General features: G+C 34.5%; 1 protein-coding gene across 8 annotated transcripts in view; it reads right to left on the minus strand.

Annotated features, from left to right (window-relative positions):
* CNTLN (centlein) overlaps nt 1-15854 on the minus strand; it is a 356448-nt gene that overhangs the window by 120735 nt on the left and 219859 nt on the right. For all 8 annotated transcript variants that reach the window (XM_081237458.1, XM_081237459.1, XM_081237457.1 and 5 more), the window contains exon 13: nt 10590-10690. In XM_081237458.1, coding sequence (XP_081093584.1) covers nt 10590-10690 — 101 coding nt within the window. The remainder of the gene's footprint in view (nt 1-10589; nt 10691-15854) is intronic.

Genomic DNA, 15854 nt, shown 5'->3' on the forward strand with positions numbered 1-15854 from the left:
TCATTTACAAAGCTCTTTCAGCAATATAGAAATAATATGCAAATACAATTCATCTGTTCTAGTCATTTAAATATCTGCTATAGTTCTAAGTAAAATATTTACACTTAAAAATAAGACAATAGTTCTATATTCAAAGACTGTAGAGTGCTAAAGGTAGCTAGATAACTCCAACAATATAAATGTTGAAGACTGATTTAAAAATGAATTTGATTGCTGCTTTTGTGCTCCTAGGTGTGTGCAAAATTCCCTGGTGGACTGGAAGACCATGTTCACTTGTGGTTTTCTGTTGAAAACTTTGTTTCTCACCTTCACAGGTTTTATAAAGAATACATGGCAGCTAGGCCCAGGCCATGGAGAGGAACAAAGACCCAACTCTCTGCCCCTTGATTCCCTTCCCCTTCAAGGATCTCAGGATTTGGGAAGTGAACCAAGAGGACCTAGTTAGAAATATACAGTTCTGTTTTCGTCCTTTGGTGGATGTGTGAGAATACGCTCCACCTTACTGGAAATTTATTTTAAAAACTGTGGATTTAAATGCTTTACTTTTATCACTATATAAATTCGTTCTGATTTATATTCTTTCTCAGGAGTTTCTTCTCTCCCCACTTTTTCTTTTTAACTTTTAACTTTGCTTACTCATAGTTGTTTTAAACACTGTTCTCTGTCGCCTATGTTTTTTTGGTCCCCTTAATTCTCCTGGATTACATTATAAATTAATGTAAGTTCCTCTGCAATTTTTTCTCCTTCTTTTAGATTCTCTTTTAGCTATTTTAACAAATTATTATTAAAAATCTGTTATCATTATAAGGGACTGCAGAATTTGCCAGCCTAATATATGCCACTTTGGTATATTGATTGTTTTCAGCAGTAGGAACTTCAAAAGCTGCAAATGCAGGGAGAGGCTTTCTCTGAACTCCCCTTATCTGCCAGAAGACCCTCCAGAAGGAACTTGAGTGTTATTATCCACTCCCCTAAAGTTTCATCAACCAGAGAAGATTAACTCTTATCACAGGGGAGGAAACTAGAAGTCCACACTATACCCAGACAAGCTTTATTACAAACTATCATTCCTCTCAGCTAGTCTTCTATGGGCCCATTCATCTCTTCTAAAACCATTTACTCTCCCCTAAGAGGCCTACATCCCTCCTCCTCTCTCCCTATTAAGAAAGTATGTAATCCTGAATTCTAAAGCCACCTCTTTGAGTACTCACTCTTCCCTGGGTTTCTTCCATGTGTATATCATGAGGTATAAACATTAATAAATTTCTGGTTTTCTCTTGCTAATCTGTCTTTTATTATAGGGGTTTCAGCTAAGAACTCAGAAGGGTAGAAGGAAAATTCTTATTCCTCCCCTACAATTATATTTTTACTCTTCTTAATATGATGCTTCCTACACTATCTTAAAGGTCTGTTTGTGATTGTATCAACTTGGGATATAAAGAAAGGAGAATAGGTATCTTGTGTATTGGCAATTTCCTAAAAAATACTGAAACCGAGCAGGACCCTGTGGAGGCTCCTGGGTATGAAAGCCTTTCTGTGTCCCCCGTTCCTTGTTTGTAGAGAACAGACTCCAGCCTCCATGACCTTCCCTGAGTCCCAAAGGGCAGATTCAAACAGTTGCTAATCACAGAAGGGAGGGGATGCAGAGACAAGGGAGGAGCAGCCAAGAAACAATACTGCAGCCTTGTGGCAGGGTCCTGGTTTCACCTCAAGAGATACACATAACAGTATCTTTAAGCTCTTTACAGAACTAAAACCCCCAACAAATGGAAGATGTTAGCATTCTTCCTTCCAGAGAAGACCAGATGAGGCCAGATTAAAGGAACCATAGAAGCTCATCAAGAGATGGCCTGAGACCAGATTAAAGGAGTGCAGGCCCTGCACACACCCCAATCTTATCGGCAAACTCACCCCTGAACTATTGTTATAAAACTCCTCACCAAATCCTTCCAGGCTGGGACACACGGTTTTCAAGGGCAGGAGCCCACTGTGTCCCCCTTTGGCTGGCAAAGCAATAGAGCTATTCTTTTTACTTCACCCAAAACTCTGTCTCTGAGATTCAACTGGGCACCAGGGCACAGAGGCCGAGTTTTTGGCATCAATATTACTATTTTTCCTTCACTTTTAGGAAAAGTGAATATATTACTTTCGAGGGTACTTGCCATAATATACAGTAAGAAATATATATTTGGTCTTTTTCCCTGGCTCCCCACACAAAGCTTCTAAAGTCCTTGGAATTTCATGAGTGATAGAGGTGAGAGGATTATCTTCTGTTATTCATAACAAGCCTCTTTGCACAAGGTTCTCCATAAATCTATTTTCCTTTATATTTCACTTCTACTTAACACAAGCTGTATATAAAAATGTTGTTGGAGACACCAACAAAAGTTGCAGGGTGCAAAATTAATACACAGAAATCTCTTGCATTTCTATACACTAATAATGAAAGATCAGAGAGAAGAATTAAAGAAACAATCCCTTTTACCATCACATCAAAAAGAATAAAATACCTAGGAATAAAATTACCTAAGAAGGCAAAAGACTTGTACTCAGAAAACTATGAAACACTGATGAAAGAAATCAAAGATGACACAAAGAGATGTAAAGATATACCATGTTCTTGGATTGGAAGAATCAATATCATCAAAACGACTATACTACCCAAGGCAATCTACAGATTCAATGCCATCCCTATCAAATTATCAATGGCACTTTTCATAGAACTAGAACAAAAAATTTCACAATTTGTATGGAAACACAAAAGACCCCAGATAGCCAAAGCCATCCTGAGAAAGAAAAACAGAGCTAGAGGAATCAAGCTCCCTGACCTCAGACTATACTACAAAGCTACAGCCATCTAAACAGTATGGTACTGGCACAAAAACAGAAACATAGATCAATGGAACCGAATAGAAAGCCCAGAAATAAACCCATGCACCTATTGTCAAGTAATCTACAACAAAGGAGGCAAGAATATACAATGGAGAAAAAACAGTCTCTTCACTAAGTGGTGCTGGGAAAACTGTACAGCTACATGTAAAGGAATGAAATTAGGACATTCTCTAACATCATAATACACAAAAATAAACTCAAAATGGATTAAAGACTTAAATTTAAGACTGAATACTTAAAACTCTTTGAGGAAAACATAGGCAGAACACACTGTTACATAAATCACAGCAATATCTTTTCGGATCTACCTCCTAGAGTAATGAAAATAAAACCAGAAATAAACAAATGGGACATAATTAAACTTAAAAGCTTTTTCTCAGCAAAGGAAACCATAAACAAAATGAAAAGACAACCCACAGAATGGGAGAAAATATTTGCAGATGAAGCGACCAGCAAGGGATTAATCTCTAAAATATAAAAACAGATCATGCAACTCACAATCAAAAAAACAAACAACCCAATCCAAAAATGGGCAGAAGACCTAAATAGACACTTCTCCAAAGAAAACATACACGTGGCCAAAAAAGCACATGAAAAGATGCTCAACATCACTAATTATTAGAGAAATGCAAATCAAAACTACAATGAGGTATCACCTCACACTGATCAGAATGACCATCATCAAAAGTCTACAAACAATAAATGCTGGAGAGGGTGTGGAGAAAAGGGAACTCTCCTACACTGTTGGTGGAAATGCAAATTGGTACAACCACTATGGAGAACAGTATGGAGGTTCCTTAAAAAATCAAAAGTAGAACTACTATATGATCCAGCAATCCCACTCCTGAGCATATATCCAGAGAAAACCATAATTTGAAAAGATACATGCACCCCAATGTTCACTGCAGCACTATTAACAATAGCCAGGACACAGAAGCAACCTAAATGTCCATCAACAGAGGAGTGGATAAAGAAGATGTGGTACATATATACAACGGAATATTACTCAGCCATAAAAAGAACGAAATAACGCCATTTGCAGCAACATGGGTGGACCTAGAGACCGTCATACTTTGTGAAGTAAGTCAGACAGAGAAAGACAAATAACATATGATATCACTTATATGTGGAATCTAAAAAAAAAGATACAAATGGACTTACTTACAAAACAGAAATCGAGTCACATATGTAGAAAACAATCTTATGGTTCTTGGGGGAAAGGTGGGGGAAGGATAAATTGGGAGATTGGAATTGACATATACACGCTACTATATATTAAATAGATAACTAGTAAGCACCTACTGTATAGCATAGGGAAGTCTACTCAATACGCTGTAATGGCCTATATGGGAAAAGAATCTAAAAAAGAGTGGATATATGTATATGTATAAATGATTCACTTTGCTGTACACCTGAAACACAACATTGTAAATCAACCATACTCCAATAAAAACTTTACAAAAAGAATAACCCAGAATAAATAAAAATACACAAAACAAAATATACTATGAAGGCTCCCACTGACCTAAGATGGAACAATCTGAATATCAAAAAGAATAATGCCTTCAGTGGATAAAAGAAACTTTAAATATATCAACAAAAGTTCTGAGTTTCTAACACTAACAAAAGCCACCAACTCATTGATCACCTTTGGAGGATGCTAGGTCACCAAATGAAAATTGGTAAAGAGGAATAATCAAGATTTTTCTTGTCTTTCCTGTACAAACTGTATTTCAGGATAACCAAATAGTTATCCATATTCTTCTTCATAGAATTCCAGATAAAAACTGCACAAAAAATGTTAAAATCAGAAAATTGCTGTGTTGCAACCCCAAATGAAATAATGAATTTTGGTAACAATAACCAATGGATGCTAAAACCAGTAAAAGAAACATTGATTGGGAATTTAATAATAGAGGGATTAGGCTGAAACCACCTGAAGTTCCTAATTAATCTTAATATTATTTAAAGTGGGATAAACCAGAAAAAAAAAGAACATGCACCCCAATGTTCACTGCAGCCTATGTACAATAGCCAAGACATGGAAGCAAGCTAAATGTCCATCGACAGAGGAATGGACAAAGAAGATGTGGTACATAAATACAGTGGAATGTTACTCGACCATAAAAAAAGAATGAAGTAATGCCATTTGCAGCAACATGGATGGACCTAGAGATTATCATATTAAGTAAAGTAAGTCAGACAGAGAAAGACAAATATCATATTACTTATATGTGGAATGTAAAAAAATCATACTAATGAACTTATTTACAAAACAGAAACAGAGTCACAGACTTCAAAAACAAACTTATGGTTACCAAAGGGAAAAGGTGGGGGGTGATAAATAAGGAGTTTGGGATTAACATTTACACAGTACTATATATAAAACAGATAATCAACAAGGACCTAGTATTATAGCACAAGGAACTCTACTCAATAATATGTAATAACCTATATGGGAAAAGAATCTGGAAAAAAATGGATATATGGATATGCATAACTGAATCACTTTGCTGTACACCTGAAACTAACACAACATTGTAAATCAACTATATTCCAATATAAAATAAAATTTTTTTTAAAAGTTAAGTTTCTGTCAATTTATGTCAGACAGTTATAAGATGTTATATGTAAGTCTCCTAGTAACCACAAAGCAAAAACCTACAATAAACACACAAAAGATAAACAGACAGGGGGCTTCCCTGGTGGCGCAGTGGTTGAGAGTCCTCCTGCCGATGCAGGGGACATGGGTTCGTGCCCTGGTCTGGGAGGATCCCACATGCTGCAGAGCGGCTAGGCCCGTGAGCCATGGCCGCTGAGCCTGCGCGTCCAGAGCCTGTGCTCCGCAACGGGGGAGGCCACAACAGTGAGAGGCCTGCGTAATGCAAAAAAAAAAGATAAACAGACAGGAATATAAGTATATTTATACAACTAAAGAAAGTCATCAAAACAAAAGGGAGGAGAGTAGGAGAAGGATAAAGGAAGCAGGTGGAACTACAAAAACAGCCAGTAAACAATGAACAAAAAAGCAATATATACATACCTGTCAACAATTATTTTACCTGTAAATGCACTAAACTCTCCAAACAAAAGGCACAGAGTAGCTGGATGAATAAAAAAACAAGACCCATCTATATACTGCCTACAAAAGACGCACTTTAGATTTAAAGACACACACAGACTGAACACAAAAGGATTGAAAAAGATATTCCATGCAAATGGAGACCGGAAGAAAGCTGGAGTAGCTACACTTACATCAGACAAAATAGGCTTTAAGACAAGACTGTCAGAAGAGACAAAGATGGGTATTATATAACGATGAAGAAGTCAGTCCAACAAAAGGATGTAACATTTGTAAATATTCATGCACCCAACATAGGAGCACCTAAATACAGAAAGAAAATATTAAGAGACCTAATGGGAGAAACAGACAGACATACAGTAATTGTTCTGTTCAGATTTTCTATTCCATCATGATTCAGTCTTGGTGGGTGGTATGTTTCTAGGAATTTATCCATTTCTTCTAGGTTGTGGAATTTGTTGGAATATATTTGTTAAAAATATTTTCTTATGGTTCTTTGTATTTCTGTGGTATCAGGTACAACATCTCCTGTTTTATTTTTTTTATTTTATTTGAGTTCTCTCTCTTTTTTTCTTGGTAAGTATAGCTAAAGGCTTGTCAATATTATTTATCTTTTTAAAGAACCAGCTCTGAATAGATTTATAAATGATAAGGAGATTGAATCAGTAATCAAAAACCTCCCAGCAAACAAAAATCAGATCCAGACGGCTTCATTAATGAATTCTGCCAAATATTTTAAGAAGAATTAATACCGATTCTTCTCAAACTCTTCCAAAATATATAAGAGGAGGGAGCTCTTCCAAGCTCAATTCACAAGGCCAGTATTATCCTGATACCAATACCAGAAAAGTACACCACAAGAAAAGAAAATTATAGGCCAATATCCTTGATGAATATAGATATAATGTCCTCAAAAAAATCAGTAAACAAAACTCAACAATACACTACAAGGACCATACACTAAGATCAAGTGGGATTTATTCCAGCGATGCAAGGATGGGTTAACATCTGTAAATCAGTCAATGCGATACACCACATTACAAAAAGAAGGATAAAAATCATATGATCATCTCAACAGATGTAGGAATATCTTTTGACTATATTCAACATCCTTTCATGGTTAAAACCCTCAACAAATTGGGTACAGAGGGAATCTATCTCTACATAATGAGGGCCATATATGACAAGCCCACAGCTAATATCATACTCAATGGTGAAAAGCTGGAAGCTTTTCCTCTAAGATCAGGAACAAGATAAAATGCCCATTCTCACCACTTTTATTCAACATAGTATTGGAAGTCCTAGCCAGTCACTTAGGCAAGAAAAATAAATAAAAGGCATCCAACTGGAAAGGAAGAACTAAAACTGTCACTATTTGCAGATGACATGATATAGAAAACCCTAATGACTCCATCAAAAACTGTTAGAACTGCTAATAACTCTAAGAACTAACAAATAAATTCAGTAAATTTGCAGGATACAAAATCAGTATACAAAAAGCTGTTCTATTTCTTTATACTAACAATGAACTATCAGAGAAAAATTAATAAAACAATCCCTAGGAATAAATTTAACCAAGGAGGTGAAAGACCTGTGTATTGAAAACTAAAAGACATTAATGAAAGAAACTGAAGAAGACAAAAATAAATGGAAAGATATTTCATGCTCATTGATTGAAAGAACCAATATTGTTAACATGTCTATACAACCCAAAGCAAACTACAGATTCAATGCAATCTTTATTAAAATTCCAATGGCATTTTTCAAAAGAAAAAACAAATTCAAATAACCCTAAAATCTGATGGAACCACAAAATACCTCAAATAGTCAAAGCAATGTGAGAAAGAAGAAAAGTTGGAGGCATCACGTACGCCCTGATTTCAAACTATATTACAAAGCTAATAATTAAAACAGTATGGTACTGACATAAAATAGGCACATACATCAATGGAACAGAATAGAGCCCAGATATAAAAACAAGCTTATATGGTCAATTAATTTACAACAAAGGAGGCAAGAATATACAGTAGGGAAAGGACAGTCTCTTCATTAAATGGAGTTGGGAAAACTGGACAGCCACAAGCAAAGAATGAAACTGGACTACTATCTTATACCATATACAAAAATTCACTCAAAATGTATTAAAGGCTTGAACATAAGATCTGAAACCCTAAAATTCCTAGAAGAAAACAGGCAGTAAGCTCCTTGACCTAGATCTTGGGGATGATTTTTTGAATCTGACACCAAAAGCAAAGGCAACAATAGTAAAAATGAGTAAGTTGGACTACATCATACTAAACATCTTCTGCACAGCAAAGGAGACCATCAACAAAATAGAAAAGCAACCTACTGAATGGGAGAAACTATTTGCAAATCATATATCTGATAATGGGCCAATATCCAAATGTATTGTAAAAACTCATATAATGCAATAACAAAAAACCAAACAATTCAATTTGAAAGTGGGCAGAAGATCTAAATGGACATTTTTCCAAAGAAGACATACAGGCGTAACTTGTTTTATTGTGCTTTGCTTTACTGTTCTTTGAAGATATTGTGTTTTTCTACTAATTGAATGTTCGTGGCAACCCTCTGTCAACCAAGTCTATTGGTGGCATTTCCAACAGCATTTGGTCATTTTGTGTCTCTGTGTCACATTTTGGTAATTCTCCTAATATTTCAAACCCTCCTCCAGCAAAAAAAGACTATATGACCCACTGAAAACTCAGATGATGGTTAGCATTTTTTAGCAATAAAGTATTTTTTAATTAAGGTAGGTACATTCATTTTTTAGACATAATGCTATTGCACACTTAACAAACTACGATATAGTGTAAATATAATTTTTATGTGCCCTGGGAAACCAAAAAAATCACATGACTCACTTTATAGCAATATTCACTTTATTGTGGTGGTCTGGAAAAAAACTCCGCAGAATCTCCTAGATATGCCTGTACAGATGGCTAACAGATATGTGAAAAGATGCTCAACATCATTAATCATGAGGGAACTGCAAATCAAAACCACACTGAGATATCATCTCATACCTTTTAGAATGGCTGTTGTCAAAAAGACAAGAAGTAACAAATCTTGGTGAGAATGCACAGAAAATAGAACCCTTGTGCACTATCGGTGGGAATGTAAATGGGTGCATCCACTTTGTAAAACAATATGGAGGTTCCTCAAAAAGATAAAAATAGAACTACCATATGATCAGCAATTTCTGGGTATTTATCTAAAGAAAATGAAAACACTAACGTGAAAAGATATATGCACCCTAATGCTCACTGCAGCATTATTTACAGTAGCCAAGATATGGAAATAACCTAGGTGTCCATTGATGGATGATAGGATGAAGAAATTGTGATACATATATACATACACACAATGGATATTATTCAGCCATAAAAAAGAATGCCATCTTGCCATTTGTGACAACACGGATGGGCCTCACAGACATGATAAATAAGTCAGAGAGAGAAAAACAAATACCATATGATGCCTGTCATATGTGGAATCTAAACAAAGAAACAAATAAAAAAGCTCAGAAATACAGAGAATAGATTGGTAGTGGCCAGACGTGATAAAAGAAATGGGTGAAGGGAGCCAAAAGGTAAAAAGAAAAAATAATAAAAAAAAAGGCCCCATCAGCTTTTCACCCAATGGTCTTAGTAGTCATTAATGATCATTGCCTTGATCTATGGAAAAAAAAAAAGAACTCAATGAAGGAGTAAGCATAAAATATGATATAAATCAATGGTGTAAAATAGAAGGATTCAAATACTGGCCTTGACAAGTTCACTAGTAAACTAAATAAGAGCAACTGGAACAACAAAGTAATTGGGACAACTTCCAGATGAGTGATTATCATAAAAATTTAAATAAATATTACATACAAATTATTAAGTATAAATTATTAATTGAATTATTAAGTATAAATTGTCAACACCTAAAAAGCACAGTGGTAACAATTAAGCTGTAGCAAGGTTAAATAAGAAGAAATTCTATCATATCAACCTTATTTATTTTTTTAATGAGGTATCTGAGGATGGACTGAAGTCATATTGTAAATATAGTAATCTTGATTTTAACAAAGGAATAATCTTGCAATTGAAATAGATACATCCCCTTTTACTCAACACTCTCAGGCTAGGGGTCAGGCAGGTTTCAGATTTGCAGATCTCCAAGTTTCCTTCTAGCTCTAAGATTGTGATTCCAGGTGAGAACTAAATGACTTCCAGAAAAATGTAATGTCATATAAAAATATAAATGAATTATTGATAGTAACTACCTCTATATTATCAATAACTCTATATTACCTATAAAACTTTGGACAAACACACCTAGTAAAACTTTGTCAATGAATAGTAAAAATGAATATTTTCTCCTTATCAAATATTTTAAAAAATTTTAATAAATTATAAAGCTGACTTTTAAGTGTTTTCTCTATTTGATTTTCTCATGAAAGGTGAAAATGTTAATGAGATATGAATGAGTAAAGCAGTGGAAAGAGGGGGAACAGGGTGAGATTCTTAGAAGAAAATGAAAGTAAAACATAAAGAACTGGATAATTTTAAACTGCTTGCATTAAACATTTATTCTCACAAAAAATTACCTTCTCTTCTCTCTGCCATAAATGTATTCAATTCTTGTATTGTTGCTTTATCAACAGACATATGTACTTTAAGTTTATCCAATTCTTCTTGAAGGTTCATCCTGTGAAAATTAACACAATAAACAATTATTTTAAATGTGTAAGTTAAGGAATAATATAGCAAACATATAACAGTGGCAAAAATATTTTAAAAATACATGAATTAGACACTAGTAAAATAAAAGCTAGAGTATATTAATATTAACAAATCCTAACAATTAAAATTGAATTTTAATGAGCATCTGGAAGGTAAAATGTTTCAACTGATTTTTAACTTTGTCTAAATAAACATGCTAAATAGGTAAAACATAAACTGTATAATTAAAAAAAACATCTATCGAGTTACCAGATCATTTTCTAACAGATACGCTATGTGAAATAATAATAAAATTGTTAATACATATCACTGAAAGCCAAAAGAGTAACTCTCTAGATGTCAAGTAAAGACAAAAAACCCTTACTAGTAAAATGGAATTGAGGTACCATGACAAGAGTCCTGGATCAAATACTGCCCATGGAGACTTCATACCTTGAGACCTGAGTGGAGATGAAAGTTTATGTGCAAGGCCCTTCAGGGCTGACAGACAAAACTGGACTAACTGCAGAAAGCTGGGAGAAAAAATTTTGCTGAATGAATACCTGAATATCTGGGCTCATCTGGTTGAAGTTCCATTAAAAAGAGGCTTCTTGTCCTAGTCTGAGAGCAAGACAGAGTCAACCATGTGAGATTAGGATCCTAAGTCTATATTACTGGTTTCAAAATTGAGCCATTATACATTCGCAGAGAACCAAAGAAATGACAACAATGTAAAAACTGGTTTATGGCCATGTACACTGGAGAGTTCAGGCAGACACAATCATCCACTGCAGAGGTGTCTAAAACTGAGAGAATGGACAGGAGGAAAACCACCACAGAAAATAATTCTCAAAGAAGTCAGGTTTGCAGAGAAGAATAAATATGAATATGCTCAAAGCCATAAATGACAGTCTAAATATCACCCCATTCAAAATGGGAGAATGTACAGCAAGGAAAAAAGGATAATAGAATCATTCAAAATGAGTTCTTAAAAAATTAGAGTTTTTAAAATGGTGAAAAAAAGGAAAAAGAGGTGATAAACATATATTAAAAAGAACAGGGGTTTATGATACAAGAGAAGACAAATAAGAAAAAGAACCAAATACTAAATCTAGAAATGCTAATAACTAAAACAACTAAAGGTAGTAATAACAACATAATAATTGAAATTTAAAACTCAGTGGATGGGTTAAATAGCACACAGACAAAGCTAATGAAAATTTGTAAAATTAAAGACAACACAAAGAAACAAACAGAAGGAAATAGTAACTATATATAAAGTGTGTTAGAATGAGAAGGCCAGAAAGCATACAGTAGAAATTATTCAAAGAGAGAATTAAGAAAATGGGGAGAAAACAATATTCAACATACAATGACTGAAAGTTGAGAACCGATGAAAAAGATTAATTAACAGATTAAGAGAGTATCAAAAATTGAAAACAGAATTAATAAAACTATATTCACACTAGAAACATACTGAAACTGAAGGACACCAAAGAAAAAGAGACAACTCTAAAATCAAAACATTGAGAAAAAAATCAACTAACAAAGAACTCAGGAATGGCAGTAGACTTCTGATATCACAAGAAAAGTCAGATGGAAAATAAGTAATGTTTTCCACATTCCATGGTTTACTATTCATATATTCTAGATGAAAGAACTAATAAAGAATAGATTTTAGGAAGAAAACAAACTCAAAAGCAATGTATGAAACAAAATAGGGAATGATGATGAAAGACGTGTAAATGTGTACATGGAAGTAAGCAAATATTTATTAAGCAAAGCAATCATAATACCTAAGTGAAGGTAGAACTAAAATTCTGAACAACAAAATGATGTTAGGTGAAGGAAAGGATCAGAGTTAGAGCATTTTAAGATCTTTGTATTGTTAAAGGAGAACAGAGGTATACTGACAAACTTCAGATGGTCAAATAAATGATCCATGTTAAAATTTCAAGAAAAAACATTTAAAGAATGGAAAACACATCAAAAATTTACAAACCAGAAGAGGACAAAAAAAGAAATTAAAAATGTAATCACAATAAAAAATAAAATATACACTAAGAAAAAAACAATATTAAGGATAAATATGGTCATTACATAATAGTCAAAGAAATGATTTACCAGGAAGATATAACAGTTCTAAACTTTTATGTACTCAACAAAATAATAAAAACAATTCTTATAATAATTCAAATAAGAAGGTATATAAAGTAAAAAAACAAAACAAGTAGTTTACTTCTTGAAAAAATTGATGTTTACAGTTTGATACATATAGTTATATTTTTGTTCAAATAAACATAAATACACACATATAAAGAGTTTATAAATTGGGATCTTATACATTTGCAACTTAGGTTACAGATTGATGGGAAGGGCACACATACATGCACACATACATACCCATCTACCAAGTGATTAAGTCTAAATTAGGTTTTTGCTTTGTTTTGCTAAGAACATAGAACATAATGTAGCAAGATGGCCCCACGAAGAAAAAGCAGATGTAGCTCATCTCAACTTAGTTTTCCTTGGCTCTCAGATCACTAATCCAGTGGAACACAGGGCTACAGTTGTTAGAAATGTTACTTCATGTTTCTTTAGAGGTATTCTATGCTTACAGTTTGGCTTTTTTTTAGGAAGAATTCACACAGTCCCTACCTTTACTATGATGCATTTATAAACATTAGGGACCACCTTGTTCTTGAGTCAACCCAGGCACCAACAAACCACATCTTGATGGGTGTTGGGAAAGTGGCTGACTTCCAAAGAGTCAGTGCTCAAGCACCCCCATACAGGGTGGATACTGGCTGTTTACTGACTCTCATTTATTACCCATTTATTATGGTGTTTCTGATACTCTGTTTGGTACGGGAACCACAATTCAAAATTTACTTCTTACTGGACAAATTATATGAGATGACTGTATTCAGAAGCTGGTCAATAGGCTACAAAGAGCCATGATCCCTGAGAGAAAGGAAATCAACAAAGAGAGCCCTAAGGATAGTCCAGATTTCTGCCAGGAGGCACTTGCTAGATCATGGTGTAGGGAGAGGGGGTCTTCACTGAGTTGCAGAAAAAGAGACTGGAGTTTGGGAAAGCTGAAATGTTTGGAATTTGTAAAGCACAGTACTCAGAGAAGGAAGCTACAAAGAGAAGGAACTGCAGAAATCTGCATAAGAAATCATTTGAGTCTCTGGCTGAATATTTTGTTGCACACGCATAGTATGAAACTCACTAAGGCAAGCAGAGGACAACCAGAGCTTTAAACAGAACTATTCGCAGAGCTCTTACGGACTGGGAGACATTTGAACTCTGACCAGCTAGAGAGAAGAATATTGTTGACCACCAGGGGTACTCAACAAAGAACCCAAAAGGATCATTCTAATGAATAGGGATAAACAAGGCTCTGGTAAAGGATATGCCAAAGATGATGGTACTAGGATGTGGGGCTTTGGGGAGGTGCTTAGGTCATGAAAGTGGGGACCTCATGAATGGGATTAGTACTGAAAGCCCAGAGAGTTCCCTCACCCCTTCTATAGTGTGAGGATAAGACAAGAAGTCTGCAACCTGGAGGAAGATCCTCACCAGCCCATACTGGCATCCTGGTCTCAGACTTCCAGCCTCCAGAACTGTGAAAAATTAATTTCTGTTGTTTATAAGCTACTCAGTCTGTGGTATTTTATTATAGTAGACCAATGGACTAAGATATATGACCTCAAAAAATAAATACCATATGTATATGGTCTCATATGTATGAAAAACATTTAAGGTATCAACATCAAAAATTAATCTCTGGGGCTTCCCTGGTGGCGCAGTGGTTGAGAATCTGCCTGCTAATGCAGGGGACACGGGTTCGAGCCCTGGGCTGGGAGGATCCCACATGCCGCGGAGCAACTAGGCCCGTGAGCCACAACGACTGAGCCTGCGCGTCTGGAGCCTGTGCTCCGCAACAAGAGAGGCCGCGACAGTAAGAGGCCCGCGCACTGCGATGAAGAGTGGCCCCCGCTTGCCACAACTAGAGAAAGCCCTAGCACAGAAACGAAGACCCAACACAGCAAAAATAAATAAATAAATAAATTAATTAATTAATTAATTAAAAAAAAAATTAATCTCTGGAGTTAGAAAATAAAACTCAAAAATATACTTGCCATTTACTTCAGTGAAATATCTGTCAATAAATACAAAATTATATATATTTTTAGCTAACAATCTTGCTAACTGTTCGGCAAAATATAATGAAAATACAACAAAAATATTACTATATTCTACCAAAAGGTAGAAACAACCCAAATATCTATCAACAGATGAATTGATAAACAAAACATGGTATATACATACAGAGTAATATTACTCAGCCTTAAAAAGAAAAGAAATTCTGATACAAGCTACAACATGGAAAACCTTAAAAATATTATCACAAATGAAATAAACCAGACACAAAAAGAAAAATGACTCCACTAATATGAGATACCTAGAATAGGCAAATTCATAGAGACAGAAAAAAGAAAGAGGTGCTAAGGGAAGGGGGAATGGGGAGTTATTATTTAATTGGTACAGAGTTACAATTTGAGAAGATAAAAAAAGTTCTGAAGATGGATGGTAGTACAACAATGTGAGTATATTTAATGGCACTGAACTCTATACCTAAAAACGGTTACAATGGTAAATTTTACGTTTTGTATATTTTACTGCATTAAAAATATATTATATCCCCCATGATTTAGGTTGATTATACAGAAAACAAAAGTACAAACCATTTCTATATTTTAGCCAGATGGAAGGGAAGGAAAGAGAAAGAAGAGGAAAAAATGGAAAGAAACCACTGTACAGCATGTTAAATGTACTAAATGCCACTGAATTGTATGCTTTAAAATAAAACTAATATGTAATTTGTACATTGCTAATGGTTATCCAAAAATACATTTGTTTTCAAAATATGTTATGATTAGCAGACATTTTTTGGCTAGGAATTTTATTTCCAAATCATGTTAGAGAAATGCAGTTCCTAAAATCTTCATTTCTACATATGGAAAAAAAATATTCTTGCTTAGGAAGACAGTGACTTGCTTTGCAGAAGAAAAAAATAGCTGAAATTTCCTATTGTGATATTTTGATTTTAACTCCTCAAGAAATTATTATTGAATTTTATA

This window comes from Mesoplodon bidens (genome assembly GCF_964165515.1).
Source record: "Mesoplodon bidens genome assembly, chromosome: 6".
NCBI classification, from domain to species: Eukaryota; Metazoa; Chordata; class Mammalia; order Artiodactyla; family Ziphiidae; genus Mesoplodon; species Mesoplodon bidens.